Consider the following 22,911-nt stretch of genomic DNA (forward strand, 5'->3'; position numbering starts at 1 on the left):
TTGAGGCGAACGTCTTTCCAGATGCTCTGTGTGAGTTCCCTGTTCATGTGCTTTGCCTTTTTTCTGTTGGAATGTTGTCTTACTGATCAGTGAATATCCAGATCAGTGAAGACTCCGTCTCGTCTTTGTAAAGGACATCTTCTGTTCATTGCACTTGAGGAAATGTTTTCTTCTCTGTGCATTTAAGAATTTTTCTAAGATACTATAATTATCATGTTATAATAATTAATTATCTCACAAGGATTATAAGAAACTCTAGAAGCTAAGTGGTATTAAGGCTCTGGGCTTTTTGATTAGAATTTTCTTTCTGTATAGTGCCGTTGGAGAGGTGAGCAAATATTCTTATGTAAGGCTGTTTCTGCATAGTAGATTTACCATTCCCGTGAAGTTAGAACTTTAATTTGTGCGATCTCTGACTCCTTCTCTAAGACTGGCACCAGTATTGCAGGAGCAGTTCGGCAGCAAGGTGGTGAGAGGGGACAGCAAACCCAGTTCCGGCAGAGATTTTCCTGACTGCGGCAGCTGCCTGTGTCCTCAGGAGCCCTCCACCGTCTCTAGCACAACTCGCTGCTTTTACTGTGATCTGTGTGTCCTCACCCTGCGCCCATGCACGTGAGAAATGGCGGTCTAACCCAGGTTGTCTTTCCATTTATCAGAGTATACACATACTGGAGAGGACTGCTTCCTCCGGCACCGAGCCCTCTGTCAGTCGGCAGTTGCTAGAATCGGAGCCAGTGCCCCTCTCCAAGGTCAGTGATGGAATGTGGTGCTCTCTCGGATGGCATGAGGCCAGCCCTGGGCCGGTTGAACTGTAAATCACTCAACTCCTGCCTCCCCTGGGGTAGCTGAAGCGCCCCCTGTAAGGCTGCTCCTGCACTTCTTTCTGCCTGCAGCCTGTAGGGTTTCTCTACCTCCTGTACAGAGGGAAGACATCACAGTGTATTCGCTGAGATTTTCAGGGTTACATACAGAAGTCCAGCGTTCACTTTATGAAAGAAAAAGGGCAAAACAAACTATCGTCATTCCCTGTTGGAGAGATAAGGAAATATTTCTGTACCAAACTAATAGGAAAATAACTGAGTCCAGGAATAATAATAACAACAGCAACCCTGCTTGCCTGTGCACTGCATACCAGGCACTATCCTCAGTGCTGAAATGTGTGATCCCATTTAATGTAATCCTCTGGGCAGCCTTATGCAGTGTAGGTATTGATTACATTGTATAAATATGGAGGCTGAGAATTCGTAACTTGCTCAAAGTCAAATACAGGCTGCTAAGGAGCAGAGCAGGGATGTGGACTGAGACCTGTTGAAGCTGTGCCCCACCTGCCGGTGCAGCAGCAGCCACCCAGCGGGGCTGCTGCACACGCAGCGTTCCAGGCTCCCGACAGCCGGCCTTCCTTGCAGTGCGCCGACGAGAACACTGCAGATTACTAAGACTTTTTCCGTCTCGTGGAAGCCAGTGTTCCCACCCTATCGGACTTCTCTTCCTATGACTAGGCAAATATCTGAGTTCATTTTTGTCTAAAATGCAAAATCATAAAAGTCAAGGAGATGTCATCCTGCTCATTTCCACTCCTAACCTGACTACCTGAGATTTTCAGTGGGCTGACTGCCCTAGGGAGAAACTCAGAAAACAGAACGCCTGGAAATTTTGCAATCAAATATAAAAATAGCACTTTATTTACCAAAGAGTTTAACTTCCAAGGGTGTATAACTGATCCGTCCACTTTACTTGTCCTTTATTAAACAAATCTGTGAAGAAAAGAACTCTGCTACCCCGGTAGTACAGAATATGTGTCCCGTACCTTTTTATATTTTGAAGCTATTACAAGCTATTAGGTTTATTCTATCCGATAGGAATAGACTGCTCACCTAAGGAAAGGGGGAGTTATTAAATTATAAAAAATTTAAAAGAGATCTGATTTCTATTTGAACGGCAAATAAGGAATGTCTGTTTGGTAACTATAGCTAGTGAAACATCAGTTTTTTCTTGTCGGCAGCTAGAGGAAAGAGAAGAGAAGAAATAGATACAGGGGCAACACAGAGGGCCGCTAGCACTGGTTGGACACCCGCCTCGACGAGCCAGGCACTGGGTTAGTTCATATGTCCCTCAGTTGGGCAGCTTTCAACTCGATGGAGTGAGTACCAGTAATAGCCTCATTTTATTAATTAATAAGGAGACAGAGTAGTTGTCCATCGTCAGGTAGCTGGGACTTGTGTGACAGAGCAGGGGGGAAGGGACCATGATAGCGAGAGAAAGAAGGCTCGGAGAATGAGGAGCAGGAACAGAAAGGGGAGGTGCTGGTAGTAAAACCAGAAATAGGGAGCAGTACGCACACGAGATTTGCTCTAGCCCCGTCCCTCCCACCAGCTGCCTCTCCAGCCCCTTTGGAATCTCACTTGGTAGCCCAGCTACATCCACCGGCACACAGTTCCCTGCAGTGGCCACCCGCCTTCCTCCGCAGCTGGGTGTCTGCTCCCTGCTCCCTGCTCCCTGCTCCCCTCCCCTCCCCTTCCCTGACCCAGCAAAGCCAACAACTCTTCTTTCAAGTTAGGCTCACAGGAACCCTTTTTCAAATGCTGATCCCCTCCCTACCCAATGCACCCTCAGCCCCAGAGCACCTCATGTAGCCTGTGCTGTCGTTAACACGTTAACTTATTTGTTTCACATTCTTTCTCATGTCGGGTTCTCTAGAAGGACATCCGGACACCGAAGGTGCTTTGCCCAGGGGCACGGAGCGAGGGGCTGGGCAGGTGTGTGCCAAGCAAGGGCTTCCAGCTGGAGTCCAGGGGCAGCCTGCTCCTGGGGAGCTTGGAGGCACGAATTGTACCACAGAGTTGGTCTCACCCTGAGGCAAGGAGGACTTTTTGTTCCCTTAGCCCTTCATACCCTTGTGTTCTTCAGTCACTGAGAGCCATCAGGGGGAGGCTGCAGCATAATTTCCCAGGCAGGGGGCCCCAGCTTGGAGAAGACACAGTTGCCCATTAGCCTTAGCAGTTCCCAGTGCTCACAGTTGCTGGGGTCTGGGGCCTCTGGCCTGACCCAGGATCTGGGTAGGGCACCAATAACATCCACTTCCATTACTCCTCTGTGCTGTGGTCCGCGTGGATCTTGCTGTAGGACTAATACTCCTTGTGTTTTTGTGTTAATAGATATCACATTTTGGGGGGTCCCCATGCAATCAGAGGGCCCCATCTAATCCAGATACCATAATATCTCACCACCTCTTGGCTCTTTGAGAGAAGTTGGGTGTCCTGGGCACTGGTTGATGGTTGATAGTTGATGGTTGTTAGAAATGCACGTTGGCCTGTCTCAGGATTTGTGCAGATGCTTCGGAACTTTCACTGCCTAAAGCGCTTTCCCACACACCCACCCACCCACACATGCACGCACAAAGACTATACCCTCGAGAAAGGAGAAGTCTCTAGGTTTTTTTTTTCCATACGAACGGACTAGGGTTGTTATTAGGTTACTTCCTGTGTTTAGTTATTATTATTATTAGATCAAAGTGGTACTGAGACCTCTATATATCTGACTAGAGTCAAGTACAGGCATGATCACATTAGGCTTTTGGCTCTTTCTATTATAAGTAAACCAATGAAAATGGAAGAGTTTTAAGCAGAAAATTACTATCAATTGAAATCATGAAAAAATTTCTTCAATCTTCAGAGAGTAATTTTAGCTTTCTTAAGATAGACCTGGTCTGTCTTACAGACAGGGTGTGCAAAATACTGAGCTGCGAAGCTTCATTTCTTACAGACGGACCGTGTTCGTATCGTTACCATTGGCATTTATAGTTCAAATAGGGAGAATGTCGTTTGCTCTGGCTTTATCCTTGCCTCTTTGTCAGTTAGACAGCTTCCTAAACTGCGGGAACTACACGAGGATTCTTCTCCATTTCTTTCGCTGTGTTTAGTAATTCTGCATCAGAGCAAATGGAATTACTCATTCAGAGCTGTATCCCTTACAATTAAATACAATTTTACTTTTCGCCTCTTCTGTCTGATCCCTCGTTTCCTCTTCAGTTAAACTCTAAGAGCAGGGAAAAAATGACAAGCTGTTATTTCAGTCTGAGCTTAATTAGAAAAATGTCAAAACACATTTGTACTTATTAAATGTTCACAAGAAATTCAGAATATTCATCATATACGCACACAGAGAAAAAAATCAAAGATGAACACTAGCCTTAAAATAAGGTAAGATCCAGCCAGTAATAAAAATGCTATTCTTTTAGAGATGCTGTCCCTAGCTGGGACTACCAAACACAGAACTGCCGTTAAGTACAGCTGATATCTAACAACAGAGGGGGCTCTAATGAATATATTTACACATTTATGGAGAATTAGTCTTTTAGTTTCTCGATTATATCAAACTTTTAAAAAGAAGTCCATCATCTTTATGGAATCAAAATCCATCATTTTTATTTACCTTTTTAGTGAGAATAGAAGGCCAAAGGTGCTGTACTTTGTATAAAACCTGTTTTCCTCTATTGTTTTAATATCACCCATAAATGTATCCACTTGTTGGATTGCAGCTCACTAGTAACACATGAGACTGCTAAAGCACTCCCCATTGTGTTCTAGACGATCGTGAGACCTGCACGAGTGTTGTCCAAAAACCTGGTCTACAGCCTGAAATTGTATCATTAGAAACAATTTTAATTACTTTATCTAATTAACAGCTTTGAACAGATCTATTGCAATTTCTGACAACATTATCAAGTAGAAAATCACTTTTGGTGGGTTGTTTTTCTAAGTAAGGGGAAATTTACAGACCTTTCTTCTCTTTGTTTAAAAGAACAGTTTTAGTGATACATAATTTTACAGCTCTCTAAAGGGTTCTTAATGTTGCCAAATAAAAACTGGTAGGTGGGTTTCTGTGAGGTATGTAGTTCATTCTCTCCATACCCCTCAGATGACAAAGAAGATGAAAAAGTGACCTTGGTCTCGGGTTAATTTCATGGGGACAGGGGTGCGTGTGTGTCGCAGGGCTGGGCTCAGGTAGAAGTGCGGGGCCGGCTTCAGCAGCTTCTCAGAAGCCAGGAGTGTCTCGTAGCCTTCATCAAGCAGTGTTCAGCCACATCTTCTGGAAACAATTTTCTGTGAAAATTCTTCCCCATTTACACATATTAGAACTTGAACATACATAGATTTAATGTGGCCACAGAACAGGCAGTTTCTGGGATGAAAAGAGAACAAAGAGAAAGGAGCCATGGGTGGCAAATGCGCAGCCAACATCGGGGACCGATTGTGGCTCCTTTGCCCAGATTGTGGCTCCTTTGCCCCGGGGCCTCGTCAGAGCCTCACAGCCTGTCAGCGGGTCTGGGCAGCCACCACCCATGCATTTGGGCCAGCATGGCCCCCTGCCCTGGATTGGAACCCACTGGCCTTTCCTGTTGAAGCATCTGTTCTGTGATCGACCGATGATTTCTGATAGAACGTGTGTTTTCAAAGGCAGCTTCCTGGGTCGGTTTGGGATGGGGCATTGTGCCGAGGGGCCCGACCCCAGAGATGTCACAGCTGCATCCACTTTATGAAGCCGAGGCAGCAGATTGGATTACAGTCTTTACTTCCTACACTGTGGGCAGGACTGTAGCAGTTCTGCCTGGGATGTGAAAAACAACCTGAAAAGTGATTTTTATACATGGTCTCTAAATTATTCTGCATTTGGATTTATTGATGGTAGTCATTGTGACAGGTGTGAGGTGACAACTCATTGTTGGTGAGGGTGTAGAGAAAAGGGAACCCTCTTGCGCTCTTGGTGGAAATGCAGACTGGTGCAGCCACTGTGGAAGAGAGTATGGAATTTCCTCAAATAATTAAAAATAGAATTGCCTCATGATCCAGCAGTGCCACTCTGGGTATATATCTGAAGAAACCCAAAACACTAATTCCCCTATGCCATTGCAGTGTTATTCACAATAGCCAAAGTTAGAAAGTGACCCAAGGGCCCGTCAGTAGACAAGTGGATAAAAAAATGGTGATACAAATGTGCAATGGAATGTTACTTGGCCATAAAAAAGAATGAAATCTTACCATTTGTGACATTATGGATGGACCTAGAAGGTATTATGATAGGTGAAATAAGTCAGACAGAGAAAGACTAATTCCATATGATTTCACTTATATGGGGAATCTAAAGAACAAAATAAATGAATAAACAAAACTGAAACAGAGTCATAGACACAGAGAACAGACTGATGGTTGCCAGAGGGGAGCGGGTTTGGTGGACCGAGTGAGAAAGGTGAAGAGATTAAGAAGCACAGATTGTTATGTGCAACCCATGAACACAGTCGACAATGTGGGAATTGACTTGCACTTGACTTGGGGTCAGGGAGCGGGTGGGTCTGGGGAGAGGTGGGGAAAGGGGAAAAAAGTGAGAACAACTGTAACAGCCTAAACAATAAATTTTTTTAAAAAAAAGAAGTACAAATTGGTAGTTTCAAAGTAGTTATAGGGATATAAAGTACAGTGTAGAGAATACGGTCAAGAATTTGCAGTAACTATGTGTGGGCACTGGCCCACCTGGCACCACACATCATGGGAACACTCTGTAAGGTACGTGGTTGTCTAACCACTATGCTGCACACCTGAAACTCATACGAAATAATATCGAATGTAAAAAAATCATTTTGAAATATGCTGCACATGATTACGTTAATCCCACAACTTTTCCTCAAATTAAATTTTTATGAAGATTATCAACTATAAAGGACTGTTTTATTTACAAAAAATACACAAAGTTACAGCATGATTGCTGGACAAAAACAACTCCACGTGCCGGAGGTCTAGAGCACGAGTGCCAGCCCACCGGGGACTTTGGAACTGGGCCCCTGGAAACGACCTGGCCCAGAGGTGGGGAGACCCAGGGTGGAGCCGAGGGCCTGGCAGCTACCACGGGCGCCCTTCTCTCGGGGCGTGTGCAGTGCCACCAGAGCTCACGGGCTTTCCCCAAACACTGGAAACCTGGACTTGCAAAGCCTGAAAGCTTCCAATTTATAATGTTGACAACTCATTAAAAAATTGTAAACACCACAAACAAAATACATCTTATGGAAGAGGAAACCATGATTGCATCCATTTTTTAGTAGAGGAAGATGACAGTGTGAGCTCCATCATCCCAGATACCTGGCCTTGCCATCTGGTGCTTTTCCCACGGACTGCCATGGCAAAGGGAGGGGGTCTTGGGTGGAGTGTCTTCGAAAGCATAGACTTCTCGGTGTGTGTCTGGCCAGTAGGAGGTTTTATGTGCACTCTGAAATGCACACAGTCTCACTGCGGAGAAGCAGGTGCCCACAGAGCTCTTCTTCAATTTAATAGGTTATGAAGTGCTTAGACCACTGCGGCCTTTCCATTTCTACACAGAAAGCAAGGTCCACACACTAATTGAACAACTGCCATCAAAATAGTCTTGTTTCAAACTTTAAAGTGCCTCTGGGCCCACAGGTTAACTGTCTGGAAATATGCATTTTAAACTTTCTGAGAGCAGGCACTGGAAATTTCATCCTTCCCCCGCTTCCACCTCCATCTCATGTCTGATGGACTCGCAGACTTCCAGGTCGACCTGGAAGCTCTGTCTTCAGATTTAAGTGCTTAGCTGAGTCTGATGTCAGAATTTGCTTCAGAATGTTCTCTTCATACTCATACTGGTGGGTCCAGTGCTACTTCAAGTGCAACTTCTACTTGAGAATCTATTTTAAGTACATCATCAAGCACCAAAAAAGTGATTTGTTTTTTGTCCTTTTTTTGCAGGAAGCTGACAGTTGGGAAATTATAGAAGGGCTGAAAATAGGTCAAACCAATGTCCAGAGACCAGACAAACATGAAGGCTTTATGCTGAAGAAGAGAAAATGGCCTTTAAAAGGCTGGCACAAGGTAACGTTTCCTTCATACCCATCTTGACATCACCTGCGTAAATGGAGGGTCTCATTCGGTGTCGTTAGGTGGGAAGCCAAGGGTGTGGTTGTACGTGGGAAGCTGATTTTCAAGGCCTTATTTTAATTATTTAGGCTGCGCTCAACCTGTGATACCTGTTTAAGTCAGATCTATAATATCGGTATGCAGGGGGGGAAATTTATTTTTTAAATATTTTAAAGTAAATTGTTTTTATATTTAAAATCCAGTTTATATATACTGTTGTCTACTCTGCTGTTTTACTTGAGTTAATATGAATGTGTTCTTATTAAATATTCTTCTAAATAGGACATTTTAAAAAATTCATGCGTGTATTCCACTGGGTGGATTTTCTGAATGAATTACCCACCATTATGAACCCATTCCTGTTGCTGGATATGTAGGTTATGTCTGATTTATACTGTCATGGTGTTGTGATGGACATCCCTATACATGAATTTCTGCTAATTCATTGGGATAAATTTCTAGAATTACTGTTACCAGTGCAAACAAAAGGCAGAAATTCACTGATCTTGGAAGTTTGGTTGTTACTCTGTAAACTCTATGATCTATTCTTCTCTTCCCTATCCCACATGCTTTTTCCATCTTTCAGTTTTAGTTATGGAGAAAATATCTGGCACTTCTTGTTGCAGTGACCCAAGTAGCAAGAGGTCTGTGATGCTGAGGACGAAGCTGTCCTCCATTTCCAGTGTCAGCCCTTTGCCAGACCGCCAGCATCTGCTCTGAAATCGCCCAGAGAACGGGCTCATCGACTTGCCACATCTGCCGATGGATTCATCTCAGGGCAGGTGGCTCGATTGGCCCCAGTGGCTGAGTGGTGGCTGCCCATCGGCCCACAGTAGGGAGGTTACGGATTGTAACATCCTTGAGGAAATGTATTTTTTGCACTTTAAGGGAAAGACTTAAAAATTAACCAATGGGAATGTTGCCCAATTCTCTGTCTCTGAAGGTGGAATAAAAGCATGACAGAGGGGTTCCAACTCCTTTTCCTTCTCGTTTGCCAGAAACCTTGACGGTCCCCCCTGAACCCCCATCATTACCCCAACACCAGGAGCCTCTCTCCACCTTCACTCTTCCTTGGATTTTGGCCAGCTGGCCACACCTTCCTAGCAGCACTTTTTGCCTTTCGTTCTGGCCTTACCACTGTGCAATTCCTCGAGTCAATGGCCTTGCTAATCTCTTTCCTCATGACCATCCTGTAGGTTATCCCTGCTAAAGTTCTTTAATAGACAGAAATGGAAAAACAGGAAAAAAAGTCAGACAAATTTGATTTGAATTACAAACTTTGGTTTATCACTCTCAGTACACGTTTCAGCAAAACTGGTTGCGACTCAGCTACACCTCTCTCTGGACCTTGACTTAGAACATTTTGCTACATAAATATTGGAGGTTCTCCCTTGCATTACCTTTTCTCCTGGTCTCTAGTGTCCTCAGATATTTATTCAAGTATCAACCCATTTGATTGACCAAGTTACAGGAATTGAGTAATCATGCTGTTTCCAGCTGTATAAATTCTTTCTTCCAGTGCTTACTCGTTGCCCCCCCAGAACTTAAAACAAGGGGGGTCTCAGTGGCCTTGTATAAGTTCTGTGCATGGTGTTCCCTACTCCTTGATGCCTCAGCATTTAAGAGTCCCCGCAGCCCCTTAAAACTTTCAGCAGAGTCATTGTCCAGCAACATAAAGACCCCCTGCATCTGTAGAGACCAGAGGAAGGTACTGGACCCATTGTTTGGTTGGGTCCCGGGAGCTGTTTGTTCTTTTATCAAGTGCCTATGGAAAGGAAAGCAACAGCAGAGCGTTCCTGAGTGTGTGTGGAACAACAATGGCTCCATTCATTTGAACTGCACCTGTTACTCTTCACCTGAGTATCCTGAAGAAGACAGAAGTTGCCCTCAATCAGTGTCTGTCTGTCTGTCTCTCTCTCTCTTATTTTAAACTCTCAATGTTGTTCAGAAATAATTTTCTATCTCTTTTGTTAATAGTAAAATGCAGGAATTTTGCTCATTGGAAATATATACATGTTGCTATGGCTACTTTTTAAACTTCCTGGATCATTCATTACTCATCAATCCAGGCCACTGGCTCCTTAACAGATGTGAGCGTTTCAGGAACTACCCGTGGTACCCAGGGAAATACAGTTTACCTCCAGGGTGAAAACTTCCCAAGCTCCTCACAAAATCCCTGTGACCTAACTCAGGTTACTCTTACTCCTCACTTTCCCAAAAATCCCAATGTGTTTCATTCAGAAAGTCTTAGCTGCAGGTCCTGAGATTCACCGACCCCCCCCCCCCCCAAAAAACCACCCCATTGACAAAAACCATGATGAAAAGATTGCATCTTCATTGGATTATGTGCAAAAGAACCCGAGTGGGTTAATAGTATGGAACTCAAGCTCAGACCTTGTGACCATTTAAGGTGCCTGACAGTGGCCAGGTACACTGAGTCTATGAACATTGAAGTACTATATGCATTGATTGCTTAATGCCAAGTGACATTAATGCTCACTCATGAATGTTTTATAGAATTTGGAATACAGTAACTGGGGGTTGTTTGGTTCTTGCAGCGTTTTTTTGTCCTGGATAATGGAATGTTAAAGTATTCAAAGGCACCACTCGATGTAAGTAGCACACAAGGCATGTTTCGAAGATTGATTGCTTGAAGTGAGTACGCGGCACAGCTGCACAAGCCTTGTGCCACAGTTACCAGCTTTGCTCATTTCTGTGCCTGTCATATGTAACAAGCTACCCAACTTCCATGCTGCATGGAAGGTGTGTTTTATGCTTCAGCTCAAGCTAGCATAACATCTCAAACTAGTGCATGAAGATTTAACTATTGCAATGTCTGTTGTTTGAAACAAGCTTAAACCTAAAAGTGACATGCTAATAAAGGTCACCATTTCTATCTTGAAGAGAAAACCCAAATAGGTTTTTTCTGTGCCTTAACAAACTATGCTTTATGTGCTTTTTTGATATTTAAAGCAACCTTTGTTCTTGTTCATGTCCTTTTAATATCTACCTTAGGAACTTCATTTTATGTCATATTTCATATCCTATATCATTTTATCTTGGGAATCCCAACTCACTAAAATTATTCCAATTTATTTTTCTTTAAAAAGTAGTTGTTTGCATGTAAAACTGGAAAATGCCGTCCTTGGCTTTGTGGTATAGGGAGAATAGCAGATTTCAGCTTTGTTCCCATCTCTTCCGTTGAATCAACTGTGTGTCCTTGTCAGCCAGAAGGACGAGGGCAGCTGGAAGGCCAAACTGGCTGCATGGTGCTCTCTGGCCCCAGCTGCCCAGCTCTGCCCCAGCAGCTGTCTTCTAGATGATTACTTGGGATGTTTTGGGTTGTAGGTCAAAGATCAACCATAGTTATTTTAGGAACCATTAAAGTTATTCTTGGGGGGATATAAACTATGCAATCTAGAACTGTGACAAATTGGCACTATATGATATGCCTAAAACAGAAGTAAGAGATGAATAGTCTTATTGAAATTGGTGTGAAGCCACAGCAACCTCAATTGTCCTTAAAGACTGCAACCTCAGAACCTGTGTTCTGAGTGACCCGTCGCCTTTGTAGAGGAGGTGTGGTGTTCCCTTCCCCATAGATAAGTGAAAGATCGCAATACGCTCACTTCGGTACAGAAACACATGAATTCCCATGCCTTCCAGCCTATTTACTAGTCTCTTGATTTCAGATTCAAAAAGGGAAGGTCCACGGAAGCATCGACGTGGGACTCTCGGTCATGTCCATTAAAAAGAAAGCTCGGAGAATAGACCTTGATACAGAAGAGCACATCTATCATTTGAAGGTAAAGTTGCTTTTCAGCAGTTCCTCTGCCATTATCAGGGAAATCACTTGGCCTTCATCAGTGGTAAACAGAATATTGGTTCCACCACTACCTCCCCTTGTGCATTGTTTTAGGTGAAATCCCAGGACTGGTTTGATGCGTGGGTCTCCAAACTGCGCCATCATCGACTGTATCGGCAGAATGAAATTGTGAGATCGCCAAGAGATGCCAGTTTCCACATATTTCCTTCAACCTCCACAGCTGAATCCTCACCTGCTGCTAATGTCTCCGTTGTGGATGGGAAGGTACGCCTTTGTTATATAAAAATCAGCCAAGAAATTGCTTGGAAACTTAAGCATACACATAACTGAGTCTCATTTGCCCAACCAGAAATAGAAAGTTTTCTTGGTAAACCAGCCCTCAGGAGACAAGAGTGACAGTTGGCATCAAAGTTAGTCACAAGTATGGATTCAATGGGTATGTGGATCACCAAGAGAATTAACATCCTTTCTTTGAATGGACTGACTGCGTCCTAATTTTACACTGCTTTTGAAGACTGTTAAGAAGTAGGGCAAACATTTGGTTAATTGGCACCTAGAAATCAATGTCTTCCTGGGTGGTAATAAGACTACAAAGTTTTGAAAATGAAATGTGCTTTTTTGCCTTGCTGTATAATATATACATGATCCCTGGAGAGACCAGTGAATTTCCCTCAAAGTTAATGCAAGTGGGCTAGAGATGCGCCAATAACAGAAGCAGTAGCCCATGTGAGTAGCCCACTGGTCACACGTTGTGTTAAGCACTTGGCCTTTATTCATCTCTAATCTTCAGTATAGGTACAGCTCAGAGACAGTAAAGAATTTTTCCAGAAGTTACATAGCCATTAAACAGCTGAGCTGTGATCTGAATCCTCAGCTCTCTGCTTCCAAAAGCAGTCCTCTTTCCATTATACAGTACTGGGTACCAGATTAAGGGAGGCTGAGGTTCTTAGAACTGTATTTAAGAGTTCATTTTCTATGTTGCTAAAAAACTAGAGGTGTTGCCTATTAACAATTAAGGTGAAGACCACAGGCAGGGAGACAGCCATTTCTGCCTTTGATTCAGTCATTGAGTTTTCTGAACCACGCCACGCTGCCCCGCCCAGGAGTGTTCCAGCTTCGCCCTCGGCACCTGGTGTTGGGGGCAGAGGCATCTGTGAATCACTGGCTGCCACAGAAGTTGGGTTCGAGTGTGTTCGATTGGAAATTTACCTTTTCTCTTTTTTCTTATATAAGGATGTAATAAATGTTTTAGATATATAAAAGTTTTACTTGCAAAGCGCTGAAAAGCCTCATGGAGTAATTGCAAGACTAATCAAATCAGATTAAATGAAAGACTACTGTATTCAGTTTCTGCTATTTCAGTGGAAATGACTCAAGTAATTTTTGCTAAATCCTATGAATTGCACTTCATAAGGCTCTCAAAGACTTTCTGGTGTAGCGTTGCCAAGGAGTGTTTAATTAGTCCTAGGAACGTTGTATTGTGTCAACCCCAATACTAACCAGTTCTGAAATGAAGGAGAATGAACCGGGAGATTAGAGGGTCAGGGAATGAGGCACTTACTGAATGACCCAACACCAGACGCTCAAGATAGTCCCCAGGTTTCTCTGGGCCACCTGCCCTCTCACCGCAGAATAGATGGAATCCCAGCATTAGTCCAAATTAAACAGGAAATGTATCCCAGGTAGATATTTCAAATATATAAATTTTTAATCCTTTGATTGTTCCAGCTCCTGCCTGCATCTTTGGCACAGAGAAGTGATCAAAGTTGTATTATTTTCATCCCTTTTGTTAGTTATTAAATAACTTGGGTGGTATCTGGAATGGAGAGCTAAAAGCAGGTCCTCCCCACTGTTCGCCTTAGAATAAGAAAGCTTGTCAGCTCTGATGTCCATGGAGGACCTGTTGCTCTAGTTCCAAGTGACATACTCTGAGGCCCAACTCAGTGAAAAATCCCCAGTGCATTTATCAAAATGCACTCAAGTCTGAGAAGAGCTTTTTATCACTGTGCTTGCATTCTAAGCACCACATTATGAGACTCCTGAATGTTAATTGGTTTGTAGCCCTGTGTGGATAATAAATAAGTCTGTCTTTGCTAAGTATGTGCTTCATTCACTTCATAATGATTTAGAAGTGGCACAACCAGTTGTGATTGAACATTAAAGTCTAATACAGAGAGTTTTAAAGTTGTTTTAGCTTTTTGGGAAAATAAATTTCTGCTCTTTTTTTTTAACTGAGCATTTACTGTATTCACTTTAGTATCTGTATAGTTCATACAAACTTATTTCCCATAAAATGTCTTCAATAGAAAGTCTGTCAGCTTTAAATAGTAATTTGCCAAGACTACCTTTTTATAAACTATAATGTTCAATATGCATTCAAAGCATTTACAAGATTGCTTGCTGGTGGATAATGAAGAGTATTTAGGAATCACAGGTGGCTACCAAGACCTTGAGCTGCTCATGAGGGTACAGACTTGAGTCCACAGTGAGGACAGTGTGTTCAACTACAACTTCCTGAGTGATTTAAAGTATGGGGAATTGGAGTCGGCAGGTCCTCGTGCGTTTGAGAGATAACACACTTGAATGCGGTCCCCTTTGTTGTGTAATGGTGGCAGCAACTTCACGAAAGTGTGGTTAGTGTCATGCCTTTTGGCGTCGCTGAGCACATACATTTAGCCAAGAGGCTTCTTCCATATTTTGATTATGCCCTTCCTTCCTTTCTTTTTTAATGTTGCTTTAAGAATACTTGTCATGTAAAGAGATGAGCATTTTTTTAAGTCACTTAACTATGCCATTTCTGCTTACCTGCATTTCTTCTTGTTTGTTGTAGATGCAGCCCAACAGCTGTCCGTGGCAGTCCCCGTTACCGAGCAGCAGCAGTCTCCCCTCCTCCTGCACGACCGGCCAGAGGAAAGTGGCCGCCTGGTTACAGGACTCGGAGGAAATGGACAGGTGTGCAGAAGGTTAGTTCCTGCGTGTTGTGGGCTCTCAGAATAAGCCAAGGAACGGAAACAAAGGAGGTGAATTGTGGGTGCTGCACCTTTCACTCCCCAACCTCCTCGACTGCCTCAGCCTTTACTTGCTTATTTTTATACACCGGATCCTTCGTGCCATGAAACAGGTCAGTTCTGCACCCTCACAACGACCGAATCTGGTTTTGTCCTTACCCTGGCTTCAGCCTTCTCACCTCATCTGGTGACCTGCTCCATCTGGGTTCGTGGGCCTCCCGTCTCCCTGGATCCCGGGAGGAGTGCTGCTTCAGGAGCATCCTCCACCCTCACTCCTTGACTCTCTGCCGCGTCACTCCCCCCACCTGTGCATTGCATTGCATTGCTTCCAATCAATGGCAAACTATGTTGTATCTTCTATCCACAGTTACCTGTTAGACGTGTTCCACTGTGGATCAGTTACTAAAGGTTCTGAATTAATACACTATTCCCTCACTCTGCCATCTCTAAGCCTCTTAGTCTCCAGAAACTTTCTCCTCCTAATTAGCCTGCACACGTAGGTCCAGACTGGATCCACAGACCATTTCCATTCTACAAGACAGTGTTCGTTTGACCTTCAAAAATGAGAAAAATAAGGATCACATGGGAAATGTGCAATAAGGCTAAACTGATATCGTTTTCAAAGTTATTTAGAGATAATGTTGGGCCTAACTTCTTTTTTTTTGTCTTTTTTTAATTTCCTATATTTTATTTTTTTATTGATTATGCTGTTACAGTTGTTCTATTCCCCCTTTCATTCCCCTCCACCCTACCCCCCATCCCCACCATTACCCCCCCCTTTAGTTTATGACCATGTGTCTCAAGTCCTTTAGATTCTATATTTCCCATGCTATTCTTGCCCCCCCATCTATTTTCTATCTACTGTCTATGCTACTTGTTTTCTGTACCTTCTCCCCCCTTCTCCTCCTCCCACTCCCCTGTTGCTAACCCTCCTTGAGATCTTCATTTCTATGTTTCCACTCCTGATCTAGCTGTCCTTTTAGTTTGCTTTCGTTTTAGGTGTGGTTGTTAATAACTGTGAGTTTGTTGACCTTTTACTGTTCATGTTTCTTTAACTTCTTTTTCTTAGATAAGTCCCTTTAACATTTCATATAATAAGGGCTTGGTGATGATGAACTCCTTGAATTTGATCTTATCTGAGAAGCACTTTATCTGTCCTTCCATTCTAAATGAAAGTTTTGCTGGATAGAGCAATCTTGGTTGTAGGTATTTGGATTTCATGACTTGGAATACTTCTTTCCAGCCCCTTCTTGCCTGTAAGGTCTCTTTTGAGAAATCCGCTGACAGTCTGATGGGGACTCCTTTGTAGGTGACTGTCCCTTATCTCTTGCTGCTTCTAGGATTCTCTCCTTCATTTTAATTTTGGCTAATGTAATGATGATGTGCCTTGGTGTGTTTCTTCTTGGGTCCAACTTCTTTGGTACTCTCTGAGCTTCCTGGATTTCCTGGAAGTCTATTTCCTTTGCCAGATTGGGGAAATTCTCCTTTATTATTCGTTCAAATAAGTTTTCCACTGGTGGCTGTGCCTTTCCCCCTTCTGGTACCCCTATAATTCAGATGTTGGAGCATTTAAAGATGTCCTGGAGGTTCCTAAGACTCTCCTCATTTCTTTGAATTCTTGCTTCTTGACTCTTTTCTGTTTGGCCATTATTTGCTTTCTTCTGGTCCACTCCATTGATTTGAGTCCCAGTTTCCTTTTCATTGCTATTGGTGTTCTGTGCAATTCCATTCATTTCAATTAGTTTCGCCTTCATATATTTGTCTAATTTGTGACTATAATCAACCAGTTTTGTGAGGATCCTGATCACCAGTGTTTTAAACTGTGTGTCTGAGAGTTTTGCTATTTCTTCATCGCTTAGATCTATAGGCTCTGGGGCTTTGAGATCTTCTTGCGCCATTTTTGGTCTGTTCGGGCCCTTTAAGTGTGAGAAGCGGCACCTTGGACTCCCAGGTCGCTGGGTTGAGACGCTGTATGTGGGGGCGTGGTCAGAGCGGGGAAATGGCGACCCCCTCTGCTGTTTCCCACAGCTGGGTGAGGAGCAGCGCCTTAGGTGGTTCACCTGGGCCGGGCCACTCAGAGTCGCTGGGTTATGACGCTGTATGTGGAGGTGGGGTCAGAGCAGGGAAATGGCGGCGCCCTCCACTGCCGCTTGCCGCGGGGAACCGCTGGGCCCTGGTCCAACCGCCCACTCCCTCGCCTGTCCACCCGCGCACAAATGCGCGACCACAGTCAACACGCAGCCCCGCTCCCTGCTGTCTCCCCCACGGTCACTTGCCTGGTCGCTCACTCAGTCGCTCACTAGGTCCAACCCTGCGCCTGGATTCTGTGCTTCTGGATTCAGCGCACCTGAGTTCGTCTGACCAAGTTTTCCTGTGCAACCCTGCTTCACCAGCCGCTGGTTTCGCCCCTTACCAGTCAGGCTGAAGAATTTGTTGTTAACAGACTTCCGAAAAGTTCAATTTTCCGTGTTCTGGCTGTGTTTTCTGTTGCTAATATTCAGTTGTCTCTAAACTTGGTTGTGTGAGAAGGCACGGCACATCCACCTATGCCTCCATCTTGGCAGAAGTCCGGGCCTAACTTCTTTGATACTAAGTTTTCCCTTTTATAAACTTATGGTGAGAGTAGATAGAGTAGATGTTACAATTTTTTTATGTCCTCAGAAAAATTGAAACTTGGCAATCTGTGTTGGGCACACAACTCCCCCCCAAAAAAGTTGTGGTTTGGTTTGGTTTTGTTTTTTGCTGTACATGTGTGAGCTCAAAGTCTGCAGCATTTTTATTAGTCCTCTAAATATCCCAAACTTACTGTTTATGTGAGAATAGGGTTTTGAGACGGATGTTATATTCATAAAGCATGTCCAGCTGACACTCCATCGAAAGGCTTTTACTCGAACTTGTTTACAAAGCGCACAGGCATCACTCTGACACTGTTCCCTTTGGGTTGGGGAAGGAAGCCGAATCCCACTTTCCTGGGATCCTGCAGGGTCTCCTCAGTGGCAGTTCTAGACATTTCCGCCTCTCCTCTAATTTCTGAGGCCTCACATAAGCTTGTGGCATTTAACCTGACCATCTACATTGCTGAAAAGATTGAGACCATCCCCTGGGATGAAGTCTGTTCTGTACAAAACACAGAGGCATTGGCCTTGATGTCGAGAAGCCCCTGATTGGTGGGAGGATGCACTTGTCTCTCTGTGTGCCGCTTCACAACACGCCGTGGCCCATCCCCTGTGCGCTCTCTCCAGTCTCCGCGTGAGCCTCCTTCGCCCCATCCTGACTGTTCTACCCGTGTCCTCCGTCCTGCACGTCTGTTCTCCTTCAGGATTTAGTGCAGTAGCTACTACCTCCTCTCTCGGGAACAGCCTCGGTTTATCCCACCCCACTCCCTCCTGCTCTCTGCCCGTGGACTCTTTGTTCTCTCTCCTAACTTGACTTTTGTCTGTTTTGGCTCTGTGGAAGAAACAGTCATGGTAGCAGGAGGCCCTCTGATTTCTGCTGGGTTCTCAGGCCTCGTCCTCCCACCCGCCCTGCGGGACCCTCTCTAAGGAGCCTCCTCCCTGCAGCCTCATGAAATTCTTTTTCTCTGCCTGCCCCTCCCTATTTCATGAGGCTTCTCGTCTGGCCAGCCTTAGTTGTGGGGAAATCAAGGTTCAGCCATCAGCTTTTACCTCAATAATTGTAACTACATTCCATTGGGTGCTCATCGTGGGCCCAGCACTGAGCTCAGAACTTTGTGTACAGGGGTGGGCAAAAGTTGGTTTACAGGTGTGAGTACACAAAGCAGAGTGTATTCTTGTTATTATTTATTTATTTATTTATGAGTTATTTCCATTGTTTATTATTATTACTAATAGCCTACTTTGCCCACCCCTGTATGCGGTTTCTGTAAATTTTTGCAGAAGTAGCCAGTGAGGATTGTTATCCACAGGGGATCCAAAACTCAGAGAGGCCAAGTGGCTGGTCTGGGTTACACACCAAGGACTTGGAAGAGCTGGAGGGCTGACCCAGGCCAGTTGTGGTAATTGTGGTAATTATGCTCTGTGCTTTGAAGATGACAGGTATGCTCATAATTTCATATGAAATCTCTATTTTGATGATGACAGTCGTAGCAGCTGCTGGCAGTTATTGGGGACTTCCTCTGTGGCAGACACTATTCTGGGTGTTTCAGATGCATTGACTCATTTAATCCTCTCAGCTCCAGGGTACCAATGAGCACACTTAGGCACAGAGGAGTTAGCTCACTATTCACACCAGGTTCGCACAGCTAGTAACAGTGGAGGTGGGAGTCGGCCTCAGGCAGCCTGACTGCAGGGCGTAAGCTCTTAATCACTGCATCATAGTCTTCTCAGAAGGGCTGGAAATCTTTAAATCTCAGCCCTCTGTACAAGCCATTGCTGTATTCCCATTGTCTCCCTTGCTATTGGCCATTTCTGTGTACATGCTCTGTCCTGCCTCTTCTCACCCAAACTCTGGAAACCAAACTCTGTCTCTGCCCTGAAAATGGTCCCAATTCCTGATCTGTCCCGTTTCTGTCAGTGCTACTGTCATATCCACCCCTGAAACCTTAGTGTCATCTCTGACCCCCCCACTCATTCATTCAGCTGAGACTGAGTTCTGTTATTTCTTTGAAAGCATCCCCCCCTTCCTTTCCCCTTTATCTGCACTTCCTCTCAAATTCCATTTCTGCTTTCCTAGCTCAGGCCCATGTTCACCCAGTCTCTGGGCGGTCACACAGCCCCCTGACTGGAACTCCCGCCCTCAGTTGCTTACTCTGCTGCTCCACCTCTCTCAGGGGCTTGTGGGAAATGACTGCTCTTGAACAAGTTTGCAGCTCTGTGCAACTTAGGAGGCATTATTCCATTGCACTCAGCCATGAGATATGTAGATACTGCAGCCATCCTCACTTTGCAGATGAGGAAAGGGAAATGCATGGAAGTTAAGAAGCCTGCCCAAGATACACAGCTGCCCTGGCAGGGAAGTTGAGACTCCAGCCAACCCATGTTTGACTAACCCCAAAGCCAATTCTTCACCCGCTACATAATGTTCCCTCATGACTGATATTGCTTAAAATAGCTTTGATGCAAAACTCTCTTCGAGTGGTCCTCCAAGGACACTGGGGCTTTAGTCCAAACTACTTAGCGCCCAGCATTTAATATTCAGCTTTCAGTTTTCTTACCCTACCTACTGTTTCAGTGTTGGCCCAGCTTAACGTACTTGCTACTTGAACACACTTGCCTATTCTATTTTGTTGAATTCTTTTCATTGATCCTCCACACATTTCGTGAAATCTTGAAAGATTCCACTGTCTTTGAAGTCCGCTCCGATGACTTCAGACCACAGGAGCCCCCGCTCTCCTGAGCCTCCCCAGCACTTTCTCTTTGGTCTGTATGGGTCGTTTCACAGAATCCCCAATATTGAGGGTGGTTGCATTTCAGAAGTTTATCCTGTAACATCTTCCTGAACCCATAACACATTGGACCTATAGTTGCAATACTAAAGTGACAAGCTGTCCAGAAATCTGGACTTGTAACAATCCAAATCTTCTCCAGTACGGGAGGGAATCGCTTGGCTCTTACAGAACATTTTTTCCCTTATATGTCACCTTTATATACCAGCATATGCCTTTGTTAAAGATGGTACATAATAGTTCAACATAGAGATTGTTTATTGTGTACATTTTTTTTCAAGAATGAAAAACCATGAATCTTTCTTGACTGCTGTATCTCCTGTGCTTGGGACTTTGTGGGGTACGCAGTGTCTCCCCAATCAGTAATACCAAAATGGAATAACAAATGGATAACCTTGGATATACCTTAATTTATCTAACCATTCCACAGTCTTATGACGTGTTTCTTTCTAGTACAAGGTAGGGCACGATGAGAAAATAAATGGCTTAGGGATTTAAGCATTTAATTTCTCATTATTGTAAACAATCTTAGTAGTCCTTTCTTGGCATAATTTTAATTTTTTCCCATATTCTAAATTTAGATTTAATCTCAATTTAATGAAATTCTCAAGATTTTTAAAGTTATTTTTATTTTCTTGGACAAGTCTTCATAATCTTAATATGCAGGCAGACACTTAAGCAAGCAGCGAAATCCTGCCAAGGATTCCGTTCCTTCTGTATTTTAAATGATGGAAGTGCTGAGGCTGGTGCAGTTCATTCGAAGCTGAGGTCCCAGCTCTGTGATTAAACCTAATGTGATCAATCTCCTTAAAGATCATTGCTGGTTTTCCTAGAATTTTCTCTTCTACCATCTCTGTTGCTACTCTAAGTCAGGAGAGTAGGAAAAGTAAATATTACTATCATCACTTAACAAGTGAGGAAACCAAAACCAAAAATTGTAAAGTAAATCACTGTTTCTGGAATCAACTGACTTTCAACTCCCGAAGTTTTAAGTCCTTTGCCTTGAACTGAGTTCATTACAAAGTTCTCTTTCCATTCTGTTAGGAAGGGTTTTAAGCCCGAATCTAGATTTTTGTGCTACTTACACACCATTTGTGTAGAGTAATCACAATTATTAAGAAATAGGAATGCAACACTTACTGGATAAAAGGCTCAGTCTACGGGCAGTCTTGGATAGTCTCCCACCAGCACCTGGCTAATGATGTAATTTTGTTATTTAAAAGGCAAGTGAAATGCAGGTCCCTCGTAGCCATCTTCTTTCTGCGTTCCCCTCTCACCCCTTCCTCTTTTCTTCGCACTACTTTCTTCCCTCATTTTTTCCTTTTCATCTTCTGTATTTCCTACCCTTCAGAGCCACTTCACCTTGTTTTCTACAAAGGGAAGGAGAAGGGGCAGACAAGGGTGCTGCCTCCCCTGAAACGAGGAGCGGGCGGGGGCAGTGGAAGGGCCCCGGCCTTCCCGCTATTCTCTTTCTCCCACCTCCCTGGGCTGGATCCCTCTCTGAAGGGATGTAGGCCTCTGCTGGCCACGGATTCCCTGGAGGGGCAGCAGCAGCTCTTGCTCAGCCCACCCGGGCTCCATCCTGAGGCAGATGCTGCTGAGAGAAGGGACCGAGGTGTGGCCTGGCCCCCGATAAATTGCTCTTCATGTAGGGGATCCACAGTCCTCTGTAAAGAATAGTAACAAAAAACCCACCAAACACAACTACCTATGTTATTTGACCCAGCTAATTTTTAGCCATATTTAACAGCAATATTTTGCTGCCTATACCATAATTATAACAATTCAGATCTTTGAGATTGAATGAGGAACCAAGATAATAGAAGTGAAATTTTCACCCACTTCCACAAGCATAAGAACAATCACTTTATAATTTTTCACACTTACAATTTTTCAGTTGCATCTCTTCATAAATAGTACACATGCAAAAGTCATCGTGGAACTGGGAGCCACGTTCTGAATGTTGACTGACTGGGTGAATACTGAATAACTATTTTTAACTGTATTTAACCTCACCTACTAAAGGTCAGTTTTCTGTGATATTGTAATATGCATCTCTTTAAGAAAATTTGTTTAAATGTAACAAAAAATTAAAAGTAAAATGAGAAGTCATTTTTTTCACCCTGAGCAGTACAAACAGAATGAGTTTCAGGCCCAAGCGATGCTGATCTTGTGGGCCCGGGGAACACACTTTGAGAACCTTTGGTTTTGTTTGTATAACATCTCTATTAGATTTTAAAGAAATCCTGCATCGCCACACTGTTAATGAGCTAAATGATAGATAAATATGTTCATCTAACTCTGCATTCCATCTTATTTTTCTGAACATGACTTTGATGCCACCCAAATTCCAAGCAGCCACCTTGTAAACTGCATTAGGAACAGGCAGACAGGCTCTCAGCGGTAAAACCATACAACTGCCGCAGCTCCCGTGAGCATGCTTTTATGTGACAAGGGCCACCTGAGCAGGAAAGTGAGCGCACACAATCTGACCGAGATTTTAATGGCTCTCTACACTAATAGCTGTTAATTTGCACGAGTACACTTTGAAGTCATCATGTAATAATGTGTGGTTTAATGGTTCTGAACCAGAGAAGGGTCTGGGTTGTTTGTTGTTGTTGTTTTTTCATTTGCCAGTGTCACCATTACCTGGAAACGCGGGTCTGCCTAATCACAGTTGCCATCGTTTGGATCGGCTCGCTACTATTACCACCACCAGCACTCCCTGCCCACTTCTAACATCGGTTCATT

General features: G+C 43.9%; 1 protein-coding gene across 7 annotated transcripts in view; it reads left to right on the forward strand.

Annotated features, from left to right (window-relative positions):
• Window positions 1-22,911, forward strand: part of OSBPL6 (oxysterol binding protein like 6) — a 198,216-nt gene that overhangs the window by 129,988 nt on the left and 45,317 nt on the right. For 5 of the 7 annotated variants that reach the window (XM_037130069.2, XM_037130068.2, XM_037130072.2 and 2 more), the window contains 6 exons: window positions 657-749; window positions 7,755-7,877; window positions 10,481-10,534; window positions 11,615-11,728; window positions 11,842-12,012; window positions 14,579-14,711. In XM_037130069.2, the coding sequence (XP_036985964.2) occupies window positions 657-749; window positions 7,755-7,877; window positions 10,481-10,534; window positions 11,615-11,728; window positions 11,842-12,012; window positions 14,579-14,711 (688 nt within the window). The remainder of the gene's footprint in view (window positions 1-656; window positions 750-7,754; window positions 7,878-10,480; window positions 10,535-11,614; window positions 11,729-11,841; window positions 12,013-14,578; window positions 14,712-22,911) is intronic. The other 2 variants (XM_037130070.2, XM_037130071.2) reach the window with 2 other exon arrangements.

The sequence above is a fragment of the Artibeus jamaicensis genome, unplaced genomic scaffold, assembly GCF_021234435.1.
Source record: "Artibeus jamaicensis isolate MK-2021 breed Jamaican fruit bat unplaced genomic scaffold, CSHL_Jam_final contig_391, whole genome shotgun sequence".
In the NCBI taxonomy this organism is placed as follows: Eukaryota; Metazoa; Chordata; class Mammalia; order Chiroptera; family Phyllostomidae; genus Artibeus; species Artibeus jamaicensis.